General features: G+C 56.2%; 1 protein-coding gene across 3 annotated transcripts in view; it reads right to left on the reverse strand.

The window, feature by feature from the left end:
• Positions 1–18,357, reverse strand: part of Lsp1 (lymphocyte specific protein 1) — a 33,596-nt gene extending 15,239 nt beyond the window's left edge. Inside the window, exon 1 of one of the 3 annotated variants that reach the window (XM_074051059.1) lies at positions 18,155–18,357. In XM_074051059.1, the coding sequence (XP_073907160.1) occupies positions 18,155–18,222 (68 nt within the window). In that variant the 5' untranslated portion in view covers positions 18,223–18,357. Of the gene's footprint in view, positions 1–7,448; positions 8,508–18,154 lie in introns of those variants that run through there. The other 2 variants (XM_020168765.2, XM_020168767.2) reach the window with 2 other exon arrangements.
• Between the last annotated feature and the right edge of the window lie 1,460 nt (positions 18,358–19,817).

A 19,817-nucleotide genomic window follows, 5' to 3' on the forward strand; every position in this document is an offset into this window, starting at 1 on the left:
TTCTGCAGTGACAGCTGCACCATCTCCGAGCTGAGCAGGCAGCAGTTTCCCGGAACCCTCGCTGTGTCCAGCAGTGGGCTGGACCACAGTGGGAAGGGATCAGCAGAGGACTCCCAGAGTCCCTACACCCTGTTCTACTTGGCCACAGTGGGCAGAGCACATCTGAGAGCCTCCTGGGTCCCCAGTCCTCAGAGCTGTCTTGCCTGTAATTGTGGAGCACTACAGCGTGGGGGAGAGAGGGAGGCCCACCCTGCAGATGGTCTGCATGCCCTGGCCCCGCTGGAGGTCTGTGACCAGGCATCCTGGGGACAGTGCCAAAGAGGAGGCCGTGGACTCTATCTTCCTCCCTCACACCAGGAGGAGGCGCTGTGCACCCTGGGCAGGCAGCTGTATCTCTCTGGGCCTTTGAAGTGGAGAGAGCTCTCCAGGGAAAGAGACTGGATGGCTTCTTACGGGGAACTATCTAGATGAACAGCACCACTGCAGAGCTGTCCCTTCTCCCCGGGGCAACCCAGGCCGCCCACCTCCTTTAGGACCTGTGTGGTCCCTGCTGGGTATCTTCTCTCCTGATGCCTCCTCTCTTCCCACTGTGCCAGTATGTAGGGGTCTCTAACTGCCTCCACTTAGACCTCCCCAAAGTCAAGGAGGCTCAGCTTCTCGTTCTACTGCCTTCCCTGCCGGCCTGCTGCCCAGAGATCACTGACAAGGGGCTGGCCAGGAAAGGCCACCCCTGCAGAGGTCCAGCCCACCTCCCTCCCATGCTGGCTCAAGCACTCTGGTGACCAGGGGCTCTCTCATTCCAAACCCCAGCCTCCTTCTCAGCCTTAGCTTACCCGACCCTCTTAGCTCTAGCCCTGGTAGCCTTGCCCGGCCACTTTCCAGCTGCCACACTCAGCACTCACTGCGGAGCAGGCCTGTCACCCCATTTCACGGCTGAGGAGTTGAGGCTGGGGAGGGTGAGACTGGGCCTGGGGTGTCATCACTAGCAAGAGGAGTCAGACCAAGACCTCAACCCTGCCACTGTCCCCAACCTTCCAGGCTCTCTGCTCCCCTTACATGACCCATGAGAACCCACCACTTGCTCCACCAACTCCATGCTGGCTGCTAGCCCAGGGCGGAGCCCACCTCCCCTTCTCAGCCCGCCTAGGTTGACAGTGAGCAATTCTCCCATCCCTGGCCCTGGTCCCTCCTCCTTCTTCTCCAGCACTTCATTCAGTGCTACAAACAGGGCATGGTGATATCTCCCCTAGCCCTGGTAAATCTCAGATGGGCCAAAAGACCAGCCCTGACTTCGTGGTATGAGCAGAAGACCACAAGGAGGTCCCGAGCTTGGGGTGAGGGAGAAGCTGGCAGGAAGTGATCTCAGGGTCGGTGCTTGTGCCCATGCCATCCTGGGGACGTGGTGGTGGGAAGAGGACACTACAGGGGGGACAGAGTAGCAAATAGACAGATGGGAATGAGGAGATAGCTCTGGGGAGCCATAGTTTGGGTGAGCTGAAGAGGGGCAGGAACCCAGTGGCAGAGCTGGCCCCTACCAGAGCCCACTCACCTTCCATCCTGCCTGTCCCTACCATCTGGCCTCCGGCCTCTGCATATCCTAATTATCCCAGAGTGCTCGTTCCAACCTCCCTTCGCCTCTGAGGGGTTATTTGGAGATGGGTTCAGTTCCCTTGCGTGCCATGCTTCCTGCATCCTGCTCAAACCTGCTCAGTCCCAAACCTGCCCTGCCCCTCAGCTGAGACTGTCCACCCAGCTCCCTCCCTGCCTGCTGCCTGCCCGCTTCTTCCTGGGGATGAGGACAACTCGCAAGGAGCAGACACCACCTCCCCTCCCTTGACAACTGCTGTCCACCAGCCCCTATATGCACCTCAGGGACGGGACCTGGTGACCCCACCTGAAGACCACACAGCCCTTCAGGGAGCCTGGCTGTGAGACAGATCACCACTGCCCAGGCCTGCTTGTTGGGCCACCCAGCCAGATGGGCAGACCCCAAACTCTGTCCAAACACCCCAGGAAGGGTTCCTACGTGCAGATAGAGTGTCCCAGATTCAGGATGCCTGGACCCTGGACACCTTATCCAGAGGGTCTTATGGCTGCCCTCTGCAAAGCCTCAAGACTTGCCCTAAAGACCCTGTGAGACCAGAAATGAGAGCAGCCTCCAGTCCCTCTATCCACTTCCCTCAGAGGCTGATCAAGGTTCTGCTCTCAGAGTGGGGTCCAGAACCAAGTTGGATGTCTCACTGACAAGCCCATCACCTCCCTCAGACTAGGTACCCTACCTCTTGTGATGTGCTCCATGGTCAGCCTGGTGCCGGCAGCCTTCTCGCCCTGGCACTGTGGCGCTTCTATGCCTCTGGCCACATCTGCTCAGTCAGGCCTGACCCTCAGGGCCCGGAGTCAGAGGTCAGGGCCTGGCCTTCCTCCCAGTCCCTCTTGCCTGTTACATCCCCTTGTGGTTGTGGTTTGCTTCTTCCCTCTCTTTTGCTCTGTACGCCGTGTTCCGGGCCTCTCTGCTCTCCTCCATGTCACCGACCACAACGCCGCAGGGGCCTGGGCCAAGTGCACAGCAGCCCTGGAGACCTTCCCAGCGTCTGCCCCACCACCACGATCCATTGTGGCAGGAAGCCACCACTGCCCCTGGATTTGTCTCCACACTGCCCCGCTCAGTGCCCAGCTCCTTGGGGATGGGGCAAGGGGGTCGCGATGCCACGTCTGCTCTCCAAAATGGACGGTACTCCAGGACAGCCCGTGGCTCTGAGCAGCAGGCGGCCCTGGCAGAGGCCTGCGGTGCTCACGAGGCGAGGCTTTGGCACACTCCCTGGCACACGACGGTGGCTGGCACCAGCTCCATCTGCCATCCCCTCCTTCCTGGCCAGCCATACCCAGATCCACCTCACCCTGAAGGCCTTGCACAGAATTCTGCCCATAGCCACTGCCCAAATGCTTCCCCTCCTCCATCTGGTCAGAGCTTGACACAACACTCACCCTGGCTGCCCACCTGGGTGAGAGACACAGCCGTTGAAAACGAGTGGTTGACTCAGCCCGGCACCCCTACCCTCGCCACCACCTATCCTGCTGCTGATTCCATGCCCCCTATGCACCTTGCTGGTCCCATCTCCAGCTCTGAGCAGTCAGACACCCTGCCTGACGCCTGCATACCTGTGTCAGCCTGGAGTGCCCTGCCTGGCCCAATGGCCTCCTCTGAGCTCTTGGAGGTTAGCAGCCCCTCCAGGATTGATCATTCCTGGGGTGCAGGGGAGACCAGCCCTGATCAATCTCACTTCAGTCTCCAGCCTGAGACTCCCAGACCACACGAAACGAGGCTGCACGCCCTGATGCCTGTCCCAGGGCAGTGGGTGAGGTGCTCTGCCTCGCTGGGTCTCAGTGCTCTAATCTGCACTCACAGTAGACAAAGGCCGGTCTTGGTGGGCTGTGGGAGACTCCTACGTCCCTCTGAATGTCACAGCAGCTGTGCTCAGTGGGACCTACCCTGGTCCTCTGACCCCAACATCCCTGCCAAGACCAAGTTCTGCACCCTAACAGGTGCATTTGAAGGGGCAGAGCAGGTACCTGCAGACAGCACCTGGGTCCTCACCATGGAGCCACATGCAGTGCTCCACCCAGGGCCCCCGTGACCAATGCACGATGGGGTGACCCCTCGGCCCCTGAAGCTGGCATAAGGGCCCCCATGCATCCCCTTTTTCCTGCCACCAAGGCAGTCCATGTGGGACTCCTCTCTGCTCTCACCTTCTGCCAGAGGTCTTCTCACCCTCATTCACTTCCTTCTCTTTCTTCTCCTTTCCTACCTGGTGGGACCTGTTCCTAGCAGGAGACCCTGACAGCCTCTTCCGTGGGGTCACCCAGCATCCTGCACCCTGGCTTCCTGGGCCAGCAGGTTCAGGCCAGGCCTCAGCACACCTCATGACCCTGAGAACCCCCACAAGCTCACTCATCTCAACAACTAACTCCCCTGGCCATGGTGGGCAGCAGCCACTCTCACTGCCATACTCCTGCCTACCAGGACTGCAGCCTGCACAGCCAGTGCTGTGGGCAGAGGAGTCTGATCCCACGCATCACCCATGGCTCGGGCATGAGCACTGCCCCTTTCTTGGATCCCTGCGCTGCCCAGGGGCCACGTGAATGCTTCTCACCCTCCAAGTTCCTACCTGTAGCCCCTGTGCCCACCTGCATCCTCTGCTGAGCTGCTCCTAGTGCTCTGCCGTGTCCCTGGAGGCCATGCCCCTCAGGTGTCCCCTTGAGGCTCCTGCAGCAGCATCAGGTATGTGAGTCTCCGGGTGCCCTGGCGCCCTGCTCGCTGCTCGCTGCCCGATCTACCCAGCTCTGATTTGCCGGCTGGGACTGGAGCCGGAACCACAGTCCTCTGGGTCTGGCCCTGACACCCTGCCCAGGGGGCTGGGCCACTTGGTCCCTGTACCCCCTGCTGCCGGCTCAGCTAGGCTCTGGGACAGGCGGGCTCTGGCTGACAGACCACCCGGCCTACAGTGGTGCCGCCCACCAGACGCCCGTCCCTGCCAGGGTGGGAGCCACTCCACCCTCAGGATCCCGGGCCTTGGATGGGCCCAGTAGCCACGCCCCTTTGGACACTGTGGTTTGGAGGCCTGGCTTCTCCACCCCCCTGGGGCCAGCCCAGCACACTAGCAACCCCATCCACTGCCCTACTGGCCATACTGGGGTCCCCGGAGGACTCTTGCCCAGGTGCTCGAGGTGGTGCCTGTCTGAGGGGTCTAAGAGCCCCGGGAGAGGACAAGAGAGAAATGACCATGGTGCCTGCAGGTGGATGTGTGCCTGAGACTCGACAGGATAGAGGGGACTCATATCACCCTAGGGTCAGCCATGGGGATGCCAGCTGAGCGACCCTCAGCTCGGTCTCTTCACTCTGTGCCACCTGCAAGGCACTCCTGGACAGCCCAGCCCCGGCCAAAGCCAGGCCCAGAGAGAGCTGTAGGACCTGGTAGGCTGCTGAGTATGCAGTTGACCTGGGTGCGTGGGGGGGGGTGTGAGGTCCCCGACCACTTGTAGGTCTCTGGCCTATGGTAGCTCTGGGAGGGCCTTGACTCACCAGGGGCTGGCAGGAGAGCTGTAGGGTCGGGGAAGCTGTAGACACCTGGAGGGTCTGGGTGCAGGGAGTCAGTCCTGAGGTTCGTTCCTGCCAGTCAGAAGCCTTGTGCTGGATGAGGCTGAGAACAGGCAGCCTGGAAGGAACCCTGTCTGGGTGGCCACATGCAGAGTCCCCAGATCACACCCAGATTTAGACAAGGAGAGTAGGCGGGGGAGGGGGGCGGAGGACATTTTTCCTCTGGCCCACGGCATACTTTTTAACCAGCTCAAACTGGATTTAATTTACACTCCGCCATGGCTGGTACCCAGCTGCCCCTCCGGAGCTTGTCACAGAGGAGTCAGGAAGAGAGGACCCTGCTCCCAGGCGTTGGTAGGAGAGTGCAGGGGTCCCCAGGTGGATGTGGGAGACAGGTTCACCAGTTCCTGCTCGGTGACCTTGAGCAAGTCACTGTACCTCTCTGAGCCTGGTTTTCTCACCCGCCAAATAGGGACAAGGAGGCCTGTCCTCAGGGACCGAGGAAAGTGGGAAACATTGGATGCTGTGGAGATGTGAAACATGGTCACTGTGCAGGATGGGGTGTCGCTGTCCTGGGTGGTAGCATGCATAGGTTTGCATGCATTTGTGTGTGAGGGTCAACTTGGGGGGGGTGTGCCCCCACGACAGGGTCAGGACTCTGAGGGAGAGCAGGTCAGTGTACACCTGGGTGTCACCACCTGCAGTTCATCATGACTTGTCCACCGCTGGACAGGCACATTTCAGTTGTCCTCCACCAGGGCCTTTCCCCTGTGCCTGCCCTACCCTCCCACAGTGGAATTCCTGGGGAACTCAAAAGGACAGCTCTCCTGCCCGGGTTCTCAAGGCTGGCCCCAAGCAGGGGCCAAGGCCATGTTGGATGCAGCCCTCACCCCAATTGCCCTCAAGAGCCCCTCGGTTAGCGGGGCAGAAGCCTGGCACTGGGCAGGCCACAGCTGGATGAGTGCTTGCAGTCAAGGCCTCCTGTGATGAGGTGGGGACTCATGCAGACACACAGCTAGCCCCCAAGGCTCTTCCTGTCACCTGTTCACCCCTCCCCAGAGTGCTGGGTTCCTTGCTTTTGGACTTCAGTATCTCCATTTGTTAAGTGGCACTAATGAGCTGGGGTATTGACCCAGGTCCCCTCAATTCCCAAGTCACATAGCACCCTGGGGGAACAATGGGGTCTTCTGAGGACATATCCAGCCAGGCAAGAGAGGAAGTGTGGCCTGAGACAGGTGGTCTTGCAGAAGGAACTTTAGCAGACTGGGGCTGAGCCTGGACAGGACTGAGGCACTGCAGGAGGTGGCTGGCGGAGCCTGGGGGAGGATGAAGCTACAAGGGAATGTGGGTGCAGGGCTGCTTCAGAGCCTGGTTCTGGCCCTAACCCTGGGTGGCAGGTGGCTGGGACCTGAAGAGAACTATCTACCTCTACATGGATCCCATAAACAAGCTGGTGTGTGCGGGCAGTGCTGGCTCCAGACTCTGCTGATGCCAACCCACCCCCCCAGTCTGTGCTCTCCCATCTCATCACGGACAGCCAGGACTCAAGTGTACAGGAAGGGGGCTGCTGAGACATGCCAGCCAGTCTCACCCTCCAGGAGCTCAGGTCTAGCCAGCCTGCTCTGGGCACAGAACGGGTCAGTGGAGAATGCGTACTGGGCTCCCAGACAGAGAGACCAAGCCAGGCCTTCTGGAGGTGGCATTGCAGCTGGGCCTTGAAGCCTGGAAGGGTTGAGGAGGAAAAAGGCATTGGCGGCTGCTCAGAGGAAGGTGGTGACCATAGGGAACGATGGCTCTCTGCTCTCTCACCAGGACCACACAAGATAGATGCACCATACCAAACTTCACACAGGAAGAAACTGAGGTTGAGAGAGGCCTCTGCAATGGCCCCAAACCTGGCAGCTAGTGAGCCAGCATTCCGAGGCCTCAACTCTTGCCGTGGCACCAGAGAGTCCCATGCAGACCTGGAGTGGCAAGGACTGGCCATGGCCCGAGGCTGTAAAATCGGTCTATCATCTGTAAACTGAGGGGCGACTGAATGGTCCCCAGGGCCCAGCAGGACAGCGTGGGGGCCTCAGAGCGCAACCCAAGGGTGTACTCTCGGTCCTAGGGACATGAGGGAGGCCCGTGAGGCGAGAATGCAGTGGGCAGGTGAGAGGCAGAAGAGCGCGCTCTGCTGCCAGGACCAAGGTGGGAGGCGGCCTCGTCTGTTTGCCTCGCCAAGGCTCAACGCTCGCTCGCACGTGCGCACGCGCCGGCCTGGTGCAGCCTCAGGGCCCTCATCCCCGGCACGGGGGCTCCACTCTCTGCCGGCCACGGGCGGGCACCCTGCCCTGGGCCAGGAGGGACCTACCTCAAGAGCTTCTCCAGGCCCTGTTTGCTAGAGCTCTTCCTCAGAAGCACGGAGCCGCTCATGCTGCTGACCTGGCCACCCTGTGCGGGCGACCTGGCCTGACCCCGGCCCTGGGGATGCTTCTTCAAAGGCTCTGTCCACCGCCGCTGGCGCCCGCGGCCTCCTCTGCTCTGCTGTGCTTTCTTCCCTTCCCTTCCCTTCCCTCTCCTTTTTGCTTTCTTTTGTTTTTTTTCTTTCTTTCTTCTTTTCTCCTCTCCTCTCCTCTCCCCTCCCTCCCCTACTCTCTTTCTGGGTCCCTGTCCTTCTCTCTGTTTTCCTGTCCCTCTGTCAGGACCCCTGTCCCTTTCTCTCTCTAAGCCTGGCTATGTGGTCTCTCTGCCTCTGACGCCCCCTCCTTGTCCCCTCTCTGTCTGGTTGTCTGACGGGTGTCCGTCTGTCTCTGTGACCTTGTGTCTGTCTCAGCCCCTCTATCCCTGGGGCTGGGGGGTCTCTGGCTGGTTCCCAGCTGGCAGCCCCCCGGCCTGTCCACTGTCCCTGGGCCCCTGTCTCTGTGGGTCTCGCTCCCCTCTCCTTTCTCAGGACGCTTTGCAGCTGCTTCCCTTTTGTCCCCCAGCCCCCTTCTCCGCCCCTCAGTCTCCTCCACCTCCACCTCCTCCTCCTTCCGAGACTAGTAAAAATGTCAGAGAGAAACCCTCCCAGCCCAGCCACGTGGGGGCCTAGCCGGACCTCTGTACCCCACTGATGGGCAGCATGGCTGTCTCCTTCCCTCCCTCCTTCCTCTTCCCCTTCTTCCCTTGGCCTCTCCCCTCAGGCTGCTTGGCCTCTCACCTCCCCGGCCCACTACTCCATTCCTCAGAGTGCCTGGCCCACCTCACCCCCATCTGCAGTGCCCTCTCCCCTGGCCTGGCCTGGCCTTGTGCTGGCCCTGCTTTTTGTGGTCCTGCTCTCCCTAACCTGCTTCTGCTTTTCCTCCCACGGGTCTGGGCCCTCTGCCCCTCCTCTTGCCCCTGCTCCCCTTCCCTGCCCTCAGCCCCTCTCTCTTCTCTTCTTCCCCTATGGTGTTTGGGTCCCTATCTCTGTATCCCTCCTTCCTTCCCTCCCCCATCCCTTCCTCTCCCCTCTCCCCCTCCCCCTTCCCTCCCTTCTGTCCTCCCTCCACCCCCCCTTCTTTCCCCTCCCTTGAGTCTCCGTTTTCCCTTTGTTTATTCCCAGCTCTCCGCTGGGCTATCATCTCTAGCAGGAGTCCGGGCACCCCAGGAATCTTCCCTGGTCCCCAGCTGGGAGGCCACTGTTCTCCCCATTTCCCCAGACTGCACTCTGAGCAGAGAGGCCCTGGGAGGCACAGACACCAGACACACACCATCTTCACGTTGGGAGTTATGGTTCCCACAGTGGTCATGGGTACTAGGTCAATTGGTGCCCTCACCAGCCATACTCCCCCTTGTCCTGTCCTCTGGCCAAGGCCCAGGGACAAGCAGCCCAGCCCATTGTTTTCCTGGTTGGGCTTAGTCACCGTGACTCACTTGAGAACACGGGAGGCTAGTGGCTGGACAAGGGGAGGAACAGGACTCATTTGTGGCCAGTCACTGTGGGCCAGCTCTGGACTTGCAGGCTTACATCCAGTAACTTCCCAGCTCACTCACTCACACTCACAGAAATTGAGAGGCAATGCCACTGTACCCATGCGCCAGATGGGAAAACTGAGGCTCAGCCAGCCATCATCACTGTGTCCCAGGTCACAGAGCCCAAGCCCCATCAGAACCAGGACCACAGCTGGGTTTGGTGACTGTGGAGCCCCTAGCACTGCCCCAGAACATCCTGTGTGTGCAGTCAGCCTGCTCCCAGCTACCCTCTGTCCCCAGGTTTAGGTAACTGGCACATCCCTGGGTAGAATGACTCTGGCTAGGCCATGGGACACCTGGGGAATAACGTTGATGGAAGGTGAGGTTGTCAGACAGATGAGTGGTGAACACATGAATAATTCACCATGGGAAGTCAGTGTGCATGGAGGCATCAGGAGTAGTGGGGGAAATTCCACGCGAGTCCACAGCTCTGGTCTGCAGCGAGTCAGGTGGTGGCTGGTGGGGGCTGAAGGGTCAGGAAGTCTGCACTTCCAGACCTCCCCATGAACACTGCAGGTTGACCCCTCGGGCCAGTCCTGCACAGGGAGCTCACAGGACTCCCCTCCCTCTGCACCTCCCAGGAGGAGCCAAGGAACACTAGGTGTACAACATAGATAGCTGTGTCCACCAACCCCAGCACTGCAGAGCTGCCGAGCCTCAGGGCTCTGATGGAATAAGGACAGGGGTGAATGGTGAGGGCTGAGCCTCTGGGTGAGACCATATTCAGCATATCACCCAGAGGACCCCGGAGAAGCCAGGTTGCATTTCATCTGTCCTTAACATGCCCATCTCCTGCTCCTGTCCCAACCACAGACAGCCAGAAACAAAATGTGGCCAGGGCAGTTTTTGTTCAAAAGAAGGAAAAAAATGTAACCACAGAGGAGAGAGCTGCCTTGAGATGGTGGGAGTTCCCTGTTGCTAGAGGATAGCCCACAGTCCAAAATATTGACAGGTGGGAGTGGCCAAGATTCATGGTTTTACAGCATGGACATGTCCTGGTATGGACATGTCAGCTTTACTATTATTTGTCCACTCAGATATTTGCCCACCCTTCCATCTACCCATCCACCAATTGATTTGTCCCTCCTTCCATCCACCCACCCATCCATCCATCCATCCATCCATTCCATCCATCCATCCATCCATCCCATCCATCCATCCATCCATTCCATCCATCCATCCATCCATTCCATCCATCCATCCATCCATTCCATCCATTCCATCCATCCATCCGTCCATCCGTCCATCCATCCATCCATTCCATCCATTCCATCCATCCATCCGTCCATCCATCCATCCATCAATTCATTCCATCCATCCATCCATCCATCCATCCATCCATCCATTCATTCCATCCATCCATCCATCCATTCATTCCATCCATCCATCCATCCATCCATCCATTCATTCCATCCATCCATCCATTCCATCTATCCACCCACTCATCCATTAATCTTCCATCCACCCAGCCATCATCCTGTATCTCCCTCTCATCCATTCATTTTTCTCTTCATTATTCCTGTCTTTCAGTGTGTCCTTTCATCAGTTCATCAATTCTTCAACAAGCCTATCCATCCACTAATTTATATAAATACAATGCATCTTTCTATTCAATCAACTCAAGCATCCATCCATACACATATACCCATGTTCATCTACCCCTCTTTACATTTTTCCATTGAGCAAGTATCCATCCATCCATCCATCCATCTGAATGTCTTAATACCTGTTAAACACTTAGAAGCATTTGGCAAACCTTCATCCATTTAGAACACAATAGCCACTCATTACTTGTTAATTACTCTCTCTAGATGTTCACCCATCCATCTGTATACCGATTTGCCTAACTAGGATGATTTTTTTTTGTTGGCAGTGGTGGGGCTTGAACTCAGGGCCTCCTGCTTGCTAGGTTAGTGCTGTACCATGTGAGCCATTCCACTAGCCTGTTTTGGTGTTGATTATTTTCAAGATAGGATCTCATGATCCTATTTACCCAGGTTTCGAACCATGATCCTGCTGATCTCTGCCTCCTAAGTAGCTAGGATTACAGGCATGAGTGGCAAGATGATGTCTTTAATTCATGTTTTAAGCTCCAAACATTCTTTTGTCCTTTTCATTCATCTATCCAAATGTTCTATTTCTCTACATCATGCACATTCATGCTTCATTCATGCATCCGTTTACCCATCTTCCCCATCTAGCAAGCCACACGTTAAATTGTGTGCACATATCTATGTGCATCTTTTTGTACACAGAATCATCCAAGCAAGCTAATGCTTAAACTAGCTACTGGAAGAAAGCCCTCATCCCTCATTACTGACCATTTCCCTTCATCCCCTTGCTCATCCAGCCAGTCATTCTTCCAGTCACCTCCCCATTTACATCTTCAAATATTTGCCCACCAATCCAATAGTTACACCAACAGATTTGCATTGAACTCCAGGCACTTGTAAGGCACGGGGGATTCCCTGCTCTCACGATGCTGACATTTTAGTGGGAACAAGAAAATAAGCAAATATATACTGCAATGTATCCGTAAATGCTACAGAAAAAATAAATCAGGTAAGGAGATATAGAGCTCTGGGGAAACTGATAATTTGTATACGACAGTCAAGAAAAATCCCAAAGGAAGGAATAAGCATATCCTTATTTGAAAAGAGACTTCAGAGAGAGAGAGGGAAAAAAAGCACTCCAGGAATAGAATTCCCGATTGAAAGATATCTGTTCACTTACTATGTCTTAAATGGTTCATCCAGCACAGTTCATTAATTTATTAACTATTCATTTATTTTTTCCACCCATCTGTTGTTATATTTCTCCATTTGCATATCTGTCCATTTAGCCATTATTTTTATATATTCATCTCTTGATATCCTTCTATTAATCTATCCATTCATTCATTTGTCCATATTCCATCCATCTACTCATCCACCATCCATTCTTTCCTCCCATGAATCCATCTTCAAATCCATCCATTTACCCATTACTATACATAGTCACCCATCATCCCAACTATCCACCCATAGATCCATTCATCTATCCAGAGCTTATAGCCAGCTGATATTCATGGGAATAACACAGCTGAATATATGAATATAATCACAGTTGAATATATGATAAAACTTTAATCAACTGACTAAAACCATGATCCGTTCTGATATATTAATTTCTATATATATCATAATCATTATTAAATATTTTAAATATCTCTTCTACATTTATCCATCCACCTGTCTGTCCATCCACCCATCCATCCACCCACCCACCCATCCATCCATCCATTCATCCACCCACCCACCTACCCATATAGCTTCCATCCATCCATTCACCCATCCATTCATTCATCCACCCACCCACCTACCCATATATCAATCCATCCATCCATCCATCTATCCATCCATCCATCCATCCACCCATCCATCCATCCATCCATTTTTCCTACCTCTTACCCTTCTCAGCCCACCTTTCCATTTATCAATACTTTTCTCCATCATTGATTCATCATTTATTTCCTTTCCTCTGTGACTAAGACATGGTTCATCGGTTCATGGCCCAAGAATAAAACGAACCTTCAAGGCCCAGGTAGCCAAGTACCACAGTAGAATCTAGATAGGACCTGGAAAGTATGGCTCTGCCCCTTGCTCACATATTCTCATTATCCCCAATACAGATTCTGGCAAATATATGCTCACAGGGCACTGTCCAGAAAAAGGGGCAGTGAGCAGTGGGAGCCTGCTCTGCTGTGGCTCCTCATGGTCTCTGATAGAGAAATGTCTCTGATTTATGGAAAGGGCAGCTTCCAAAAGCTTTAAGCACTCATCAGTTCACTGTGTCCTCCTGTCTGAGTAAGCACTTCCAATAAAGGTCAGGTAGACAAGAACCAAGGGCAGGGGTCATCATGGTAGGTGGTGATGATGAAGGTCAGATTTGGGTTGGGGCTAGGGCTAGCAGCAATGGGCTTCTTTCCAGATTCCTCTGGAATGGACTGGCTAGATCCATCTGTCTCAAGTCCCATTGCTCTTTTGAGGAGAGGAAGAGGAGGAAGAAGGGGAGGACAAGGAAGGGGAAGAGACTGTCTTAGCTTACCTCAGAAGCTAACCCTCAAAAAAGTAGGTTATATCCAGGAAGGAGGGGCATAGATACTCAGGGGATAATAGGATTGTGCTATGCTCTTCCTTGGGGGCAGAAAGGCCATATCTGAGACCCCACTAGCCACGTATGACATTCCCTGTCACCATGTCTTCATCTATGTGGCAGAAGCTGCCACTGTGGATATAGAACCCCCACCCTCACCCATGGCATACCTAGACGTAGACAGCCTTCCCATGTGTGTGAGAGTGTGTGTGTTTGCGTGTGTATGTGTGCGTGTGCTATGGGAGGCCCTCCTTCTGCATATGGCAACAGGGAGCCTGTGTATGGGAGTCATGCCGAGAAGGGTGAGGGCTGACTCTAGGTGTATCCTCCACAGATCTGCTCTGTTCCTGCTTTGAGGAGGACAGAGGCCCAAGTCCCTGCCTGGTCCTGCAGTGGGAGGGTCTCAGAAGGGGACAGGCACTCCTGGATTTCCAGACAGCCTTTCCCTGTCAGCTGATGGGATCAGACAGATCCTGTCCCCAGCCAACCCACAATTTTCCTACTCAGAGGCGGTTAGTAGATGGAGCTTAGGCAGAACTGGCCTGGCTCCAAGAGGGGGTCAAGGGTTTTCCTGCCTCACTCACCCTCCCCTAGGCCAGGCTGGGATGCCTGATGGTCTCCATCATCTCTACCTGCTGACCTCCCATACCCCACATGCTCTTTTCAGGGAGGGAGAAGGCTGGAAAGAAACTAACCCTGAGAAAGGGATTGTGGCTGCCCCTCTGGAAAGCACCTCCATCCAGCCTGCTCTCTGGCAGGCCATAACATATCATCATTCACAGATGCCCTGACTCTGTCTACTTTGAGGCCAACTGAGAACATTTGAGGTCCCAGAAGTTCTTTGGAAGCCCTGCAGGGGTAGGGTTCCCTGCTGCAGAAGGGCTGGGGGCCAGGCAGGGATCTGGGTAGGCTGGAGTGGTAGAGAAGTTGAGACTTCTTCCTGGGAGCTGAGGACAGGACCTGTTTGCCCCAGCAGTGCTATACCCTACGTGCTTGGGCAGAGGCCCCTGGGGTGCTGGCTTGGGCTGTGCCCTTGGAGGCATCCTGGGACCCTTGACAGCCTTTTATGCAAAGCAGTGGCCACACTCTGGGGGTTATTGCAATAGCATCCCCAAGGGGCAGCTCAGTGCAGCCCACCACTGGGTCCCAGCATTCAACCTTGAGCCCACAGAGGGCCAGGACTCAGCCTCTGTCAAGCAGGGAAGTTACCATTAACCACACTCAAGCTGGCTCTGGAAGGTCTGCCTTTCAGCCAGCAACGCCTTTGTCCTTTGGCCCTAGAGCCTGCCTCATGGGTGAAGCCTTGGTTTGGAGAGCCGGGTAAGGACCAGAACATAGCAAATGTGCACTGGTTCTGAGTGTGCAGATGGGAAACTGAGGCCCCAGACGGACAGGCCTTACTCACCCCAGGAAGTACTAGTAAGTACCCCAGCTGCAGAGGTGGGATGTGCTAGGGACCCTGAAGCCACCCTCCTCCTCCTCCCCCAGGCAGTCGCATTTCAGATGTGTCCCTCCTAATCTGAGCACCCATACTCAGAAGGAAAGACCACAGGCCCTACCCCTGCCCCACCTGCTAAGACCTCATCTCTCCTGGGCTCATCCATCCTTCTTGTATCCTCTCAGGGAAACTGAGGCAGAAGCTGCCAGCTGGGATGGTAATGGAGAAAAGAATTAACCCATGGTGCCACCACCCAGGGCTGGCCCATTCTGTGCCTCTGTCCCTGAGGCCCTCCTGGCCTGAAGGCCTTGAAGGAGACAGGGTAGAGAAACAGAATTCTAGCTTCCAGAATCAGAAGCAGGGGTGGGCCTGTGATAGCCCCAAGTGTGTCAAGCATTTGCTCCTTCCTCCTCAGCCAGGGAGGAAATATGAAGGGTCCAGGCCAGAGAAAGCCCGTGACCCACCAGTCCTGCACGGGAGGATTCCTATCATGTGGGCTGAGCTCAGCCTCCTCTCTGTCCAGGGAAGGAAAGGAGACCCATTGGGACCAGTCCTGGTTCAGCACTGCTGCCTTCAATTCTGACCCCAGTAGGCTGGAGGGGAGTTCCAGGGCCTGGCCCCAATTCTCCCATCTTCAGTGGACCCTTGCTGGGACCAGGACTGGGGCTGGGCCACCCACTGCCCCCAGGCCAGCCTTCTTGGAAGGAAGGATGACGAAAGGTCCCATCCTGTGGGCTCACACCCCTCAGGCGCAGGCTTCCCAGGGTGCCCGAGGCCTCTAGGATTAGCTCAGAGGGTAAGAGGGACAAGTGGCCCCTCAGGTCCTTCCTACACTTCCTACCCCTGTATGTACACAGGGCGAACGGGGCAGGGAGGGGCAGGGACCCAGTAAGGGTCTCCAAGGTACAGCAGCCACAGAAGCTGCAGGAGTCAGGACAGTGACCACCCTGGCTCACCCAGTGAGCTCTCAAGCTTGAGAGGGTGGGTGGCCAGGTAGAAAACAGGACAGGTACAGAGATGCTACATCTGCAGAGTGACCCCAGTAAGGGTGGGGACATGGGTCCTGTGAAGTTGGAGTTCCAGGATTTGGACAATGTATTAGATCTGATGTCCCTGAGTGCATCCTGACTGCCCCCCCAGCACACACACAGGTAGACCAGATGACTACTCATCTCCCCCACCCAGGCCAGGTCCTTAAATGATCACACAGTGTGAGGTGAGCTCGCCCTCGAAGGCCATGCTGGAAACCATGATGGATAAGTTCCCTCAGCATCCCACAGAAGTCCCCAACAGAGCCACTTACAGTCCTGTGGAAATGCCACACCTGTCCCCAAGAGACAAGGACAAGCTAATGACCAGGCTGCTGGGCAACCAGGGCAAGGAGAGAGCACCCCCCCAGGGATGAGCTGAAGTCCTGCAGCAGTGGGGGTGTGGAGCTAGGAAGAGGGGAACAGCACCATTCTAGGACTGTCTCAGGGCCCTGTGGCAGGGCTCAGGTATGTCCTGACTGCCTCATAGCCAACGTCCCTAGCCCTCTGTGGGCAGCATAAAGTGGATGGGAGTCTCATCTGCTCTGCTCCAGCCCTGGCTGATCCTGGGGACTCCCACTGGAGGCTTCTCAGGTCACACATCCCCCTCGTGGACACTGGGGACATCTTTGCTACTGTGGACAGGAAAACCCCATTCCCTAAGTCACCCTGTGAAAGGACAGCTCAACCCTGCCCCAGGTCTCAGTTTCACTCTGAAAGGTCAGCATCACGCTCTCCCTCAGAGCACATTTGGGGAGGGACATCTTTGGGGACCACCCAGGCCCCTTGGGGCCTGAGGAGTATCCAGCTGGCTCTCCCATGAGAGCTCTTGACTGATGGGCACAGGTGCGGCCCAGCCCCCCAACCTGAACCAAGACTCCTGAGATCAGCCATGCCTGCCAGGGCTGCAGGCAGTCTTGGCGTGACCTCTGATCTGTGGCATTCGAGACAGCCGGGAAGGTGTGGCCAAGGAAGGGCTGAGGAGGAAGGCGGGGGCCAGCTAGGCTGTGTGCACTGTGCCCTTCTATGGGCACGAGGTAGCAGGGGAAGCCGAGTCCAGGGCTGGGGACATGAGGACACTTCTGAGCAGGGACGCAGCTGTCACCCAAACACCCTGCTCAGTGCTTCCAGCAGCTTGTGTCCTCACAGGGCACACAGCCTGGGCTGAATGTCCTCTGAGTCCTCCTTGGCCCTTCATGCTGTATGTTTCTTTGTGGGAGACCAGGCCCTGTGGACCCCCTCTCGGGACAGCACGGACTCTACAGTCATGGGCCTAGCAGGCTGAACTAGACCCTAGTCAGTCCCACTGTCTTCTTAGACTGCAACCCTCCTTCTGGCACTCAAGTGCCCTCAGGCGCCCCCAAACCAGTGCCCAAACAGGATGTGGCCATGGGAAGGCTGGGTGAAACAGGCCCTCACCCCTCAACATCACACACATCCTCTCATGGCAAGGCCTCTCAGTTTCATGATCACTGATAAGACTCCCTGTGGGTCAGGCATCACTTCCTTCTGCCCTGGAGCCAGGGCCAGGATCACCTTTGCAAGGCAGCTGAGGCTGTGGAGACCCTTGGCGGTCACCCTTCCCCAGCAGCAGCTTGGGGCTCCAGGTACCTTGCCTGCTTCCCCTGACCTAGGCTTCCCTCCTTCCCTCCTGCACACCTGGGCTGCAGCCCCATGTCCTGCCCCTGGGCCAGCCTCTAACCCCACCATGTGCTCCCAGATACACCAAGTGTATCTGTTCCCAAGCCCAGATACACTTACTCTTCTGTGACCTGCACCCAGGGCAAGTCAGACCCCTATGGCCTGGCTCAGACTCAATGCCTCCCACACAAAGACCCCAAAACCAGGCCCCAGATCCTCCCCAGTTCAGGAGGGGCTCTCAGTGGCACCTTAGAGTACAGCTGTGTCTGGACCAGCCGGCAGCCTTTGGTTCCCCTTTCTAGTTCTGGCTATGTTGGGATAGTGGTCTTTTTGCAAGCAACCTGCACACATCTCCGCCAACAGCACAGTGCCTGGCCTTCAAGACAGGATTTTGCCTATATCCTTGGCCTCCTCTATTATCATGGGGCAGGAGCCTTTCCCCTGAGGCCTGGCAACTTATGAGGGCCTCAAACAAGCCTGTCAGGGTAGATACAAGAGGCCTGGCCCGGGGTTCCCAGTTCCACTCCCTCCCAGCCCAGCTGCTATCCTCTCCAGTGTCCAGACCATGTCCTGGCACCGTACTCCCACCCCCACACTCCAGGCATCCACTTCTCCTGGTCCTGAGCGTTGGATCCTACAAACTCATGGGTGACTAGACCAGCCCCAGTCAGGACAAGCTGCAGAAGCAGACAGAAGAAATGGATACCTTTGCAGTGAGAAGCGGGTTTCAGGAGGAGCCCTGGGTCCCCCATGGGTTGAGGGATCTCTAAGATAAGCAGTACCCAGAGCTTCTCACACCCTCAGAACAAGGCGCAAAGCCGGAGTGCGGCCGTCCACCCTTACCCTGAGCTCTCTTCCACCAGCAGCTCTTCCTGCTCCTCAGAGCCTGGGTTGTTCACAGCCTCCGCCATGGGCCTGGAGTCTGGGCCTTTGTGGTGTGGCGTGCACTGTGGCTCTCTATGCTTCCTCTGCTTCCTAGGCAGGCAGGCCAGACCCTCCACCCCACTGCGTTTCACTTCCCCCTTCCAGCTGCAGGTTGAGGTTTGCAACCTATTGGGCTTGGGTGGTGTTTTTAAATTTGTTGCTGCAAGAGGAGAGGAAAAAAAAAAACCAACTAAAAACCCCAACCACCCATCAGGAAGTGTTGAGTAAGCTGCAGACGCCCGAGGTGACAGAGAAGAGGGGACGAGGGCAGAGGTGGGTCAGGCTCACAGCTCTGGGAGATGTGGTGGGACCGGCTAGCCTGTGCATCTCCTCCATCTCCCACAGTGGCCCTAGCCTCGGAGTACCTTTGTGAAGGGATGGCTCTCCCCCCAACGTTAGGGAAACCTATCCACATTCCCCTAAGCTCCCACCAGAAGTGTTTTAGCCTCTTTGAATGGAAATCTTCCCAAGGCCCACAGAACTTGGTGGAACCTGTTCTCAATGCCTCCAGGCCATGGGCACCTCTGACTATTCTGTCCCCCTTAATGCCTGGATGGACTTAGGCTCTTCACCCTTCATTGTGCTCGGCTGTCGGGAGGGGACAGACAGGGGCCTTGCGTCAGTGAGGACTGATGGGCAGTGCAGGGACCAGATTCAAAAGCTTAGGGACTTGGGCTAAGTTTTATTGGGTCAAGTTGGGGTAGCCGTGGGATAGCAGAGGCTTCCCTGGAGACAACCCTCAGCACAAGACAAGGGAAAAGGGAGCCAGTGCCATCTTGCCAAAAGTGGCCTCAGAAATCCAACTGAGGGGTTCCAGGGCAAAGACGGGCAGGAGAGGAGCCCAGAGGGTTGAGAGGCCAGTAGGGCCCAGAGAGCAGGTCTACTTGAGAGGGATGCAGCAAGCCTTTCCCCACTCTCCCCCACCCCCACACTGCACAGGGGGTGCAAAGGGAGGCTCACACCACCTTAGCGAAGGTAGGAAACACTCAAGTGACCCATGCCATGCAGGGCCAGGGCCGTGAGGATGAACTGGCAGACCCTGCCCAGGAGGGCTGGCTGCTTCCTCCTCAGCCTCCTCTTTGGTGCATAGCTGGGCATGCATGTAGTACATGGGAAAGCCCAGTGGCTTTGGCTGTGCCACCTCCATCCTGAGAGGTCATCTGCCCAGTCCCTCTGCCTCACCTGTACCACCCAGAGACCCTGTCAGCAGGTGGCTGCTTGGCCCAGTCCTTCCTCTGGCCTGCACTGAGCATGGTCCTCACCACATTCTGGAAGATGAAAGGCAGAGGGAAGCAGAGGGTACCCTCCTTGACCCGCCATTCACAACCTGGAGGCTGGGTAGGCTCCCTCATCTCCAGGCCCAGAGCACAGTAAAAAGTACAAAAGCCTCTGCCTCCGCAGCTTCAGACTTCTAGGGGGTTTGCAGAGCCTAAACCAAAGCAAGACACTTCCAGGCCCACAGAGTCAACTCTGCCTGAAGGCAAGTCCCATGACTGTGTTCTGCAATCTGAATGGGGCCCAGAAAGTCAGTGTGTTGGGAACTCAGCCACCTGTGCAGCAGTTTTAAGAGGTGGGACCCCTG

The sequence above is a fragment of the Castor canadensis genome, chromosome 1 (genome assembly GCF_047511655.1).
Source record: "Castor canadensis chromosome 1, mCasCan1.hap1v2, whole genome shotgun sequence".
NCBI classification, from domain to species: Eukaryota; Metazoa; Chordata; class Mammalia; order Rodentia; family Castoridae; genus Castor; species Castor canadensis.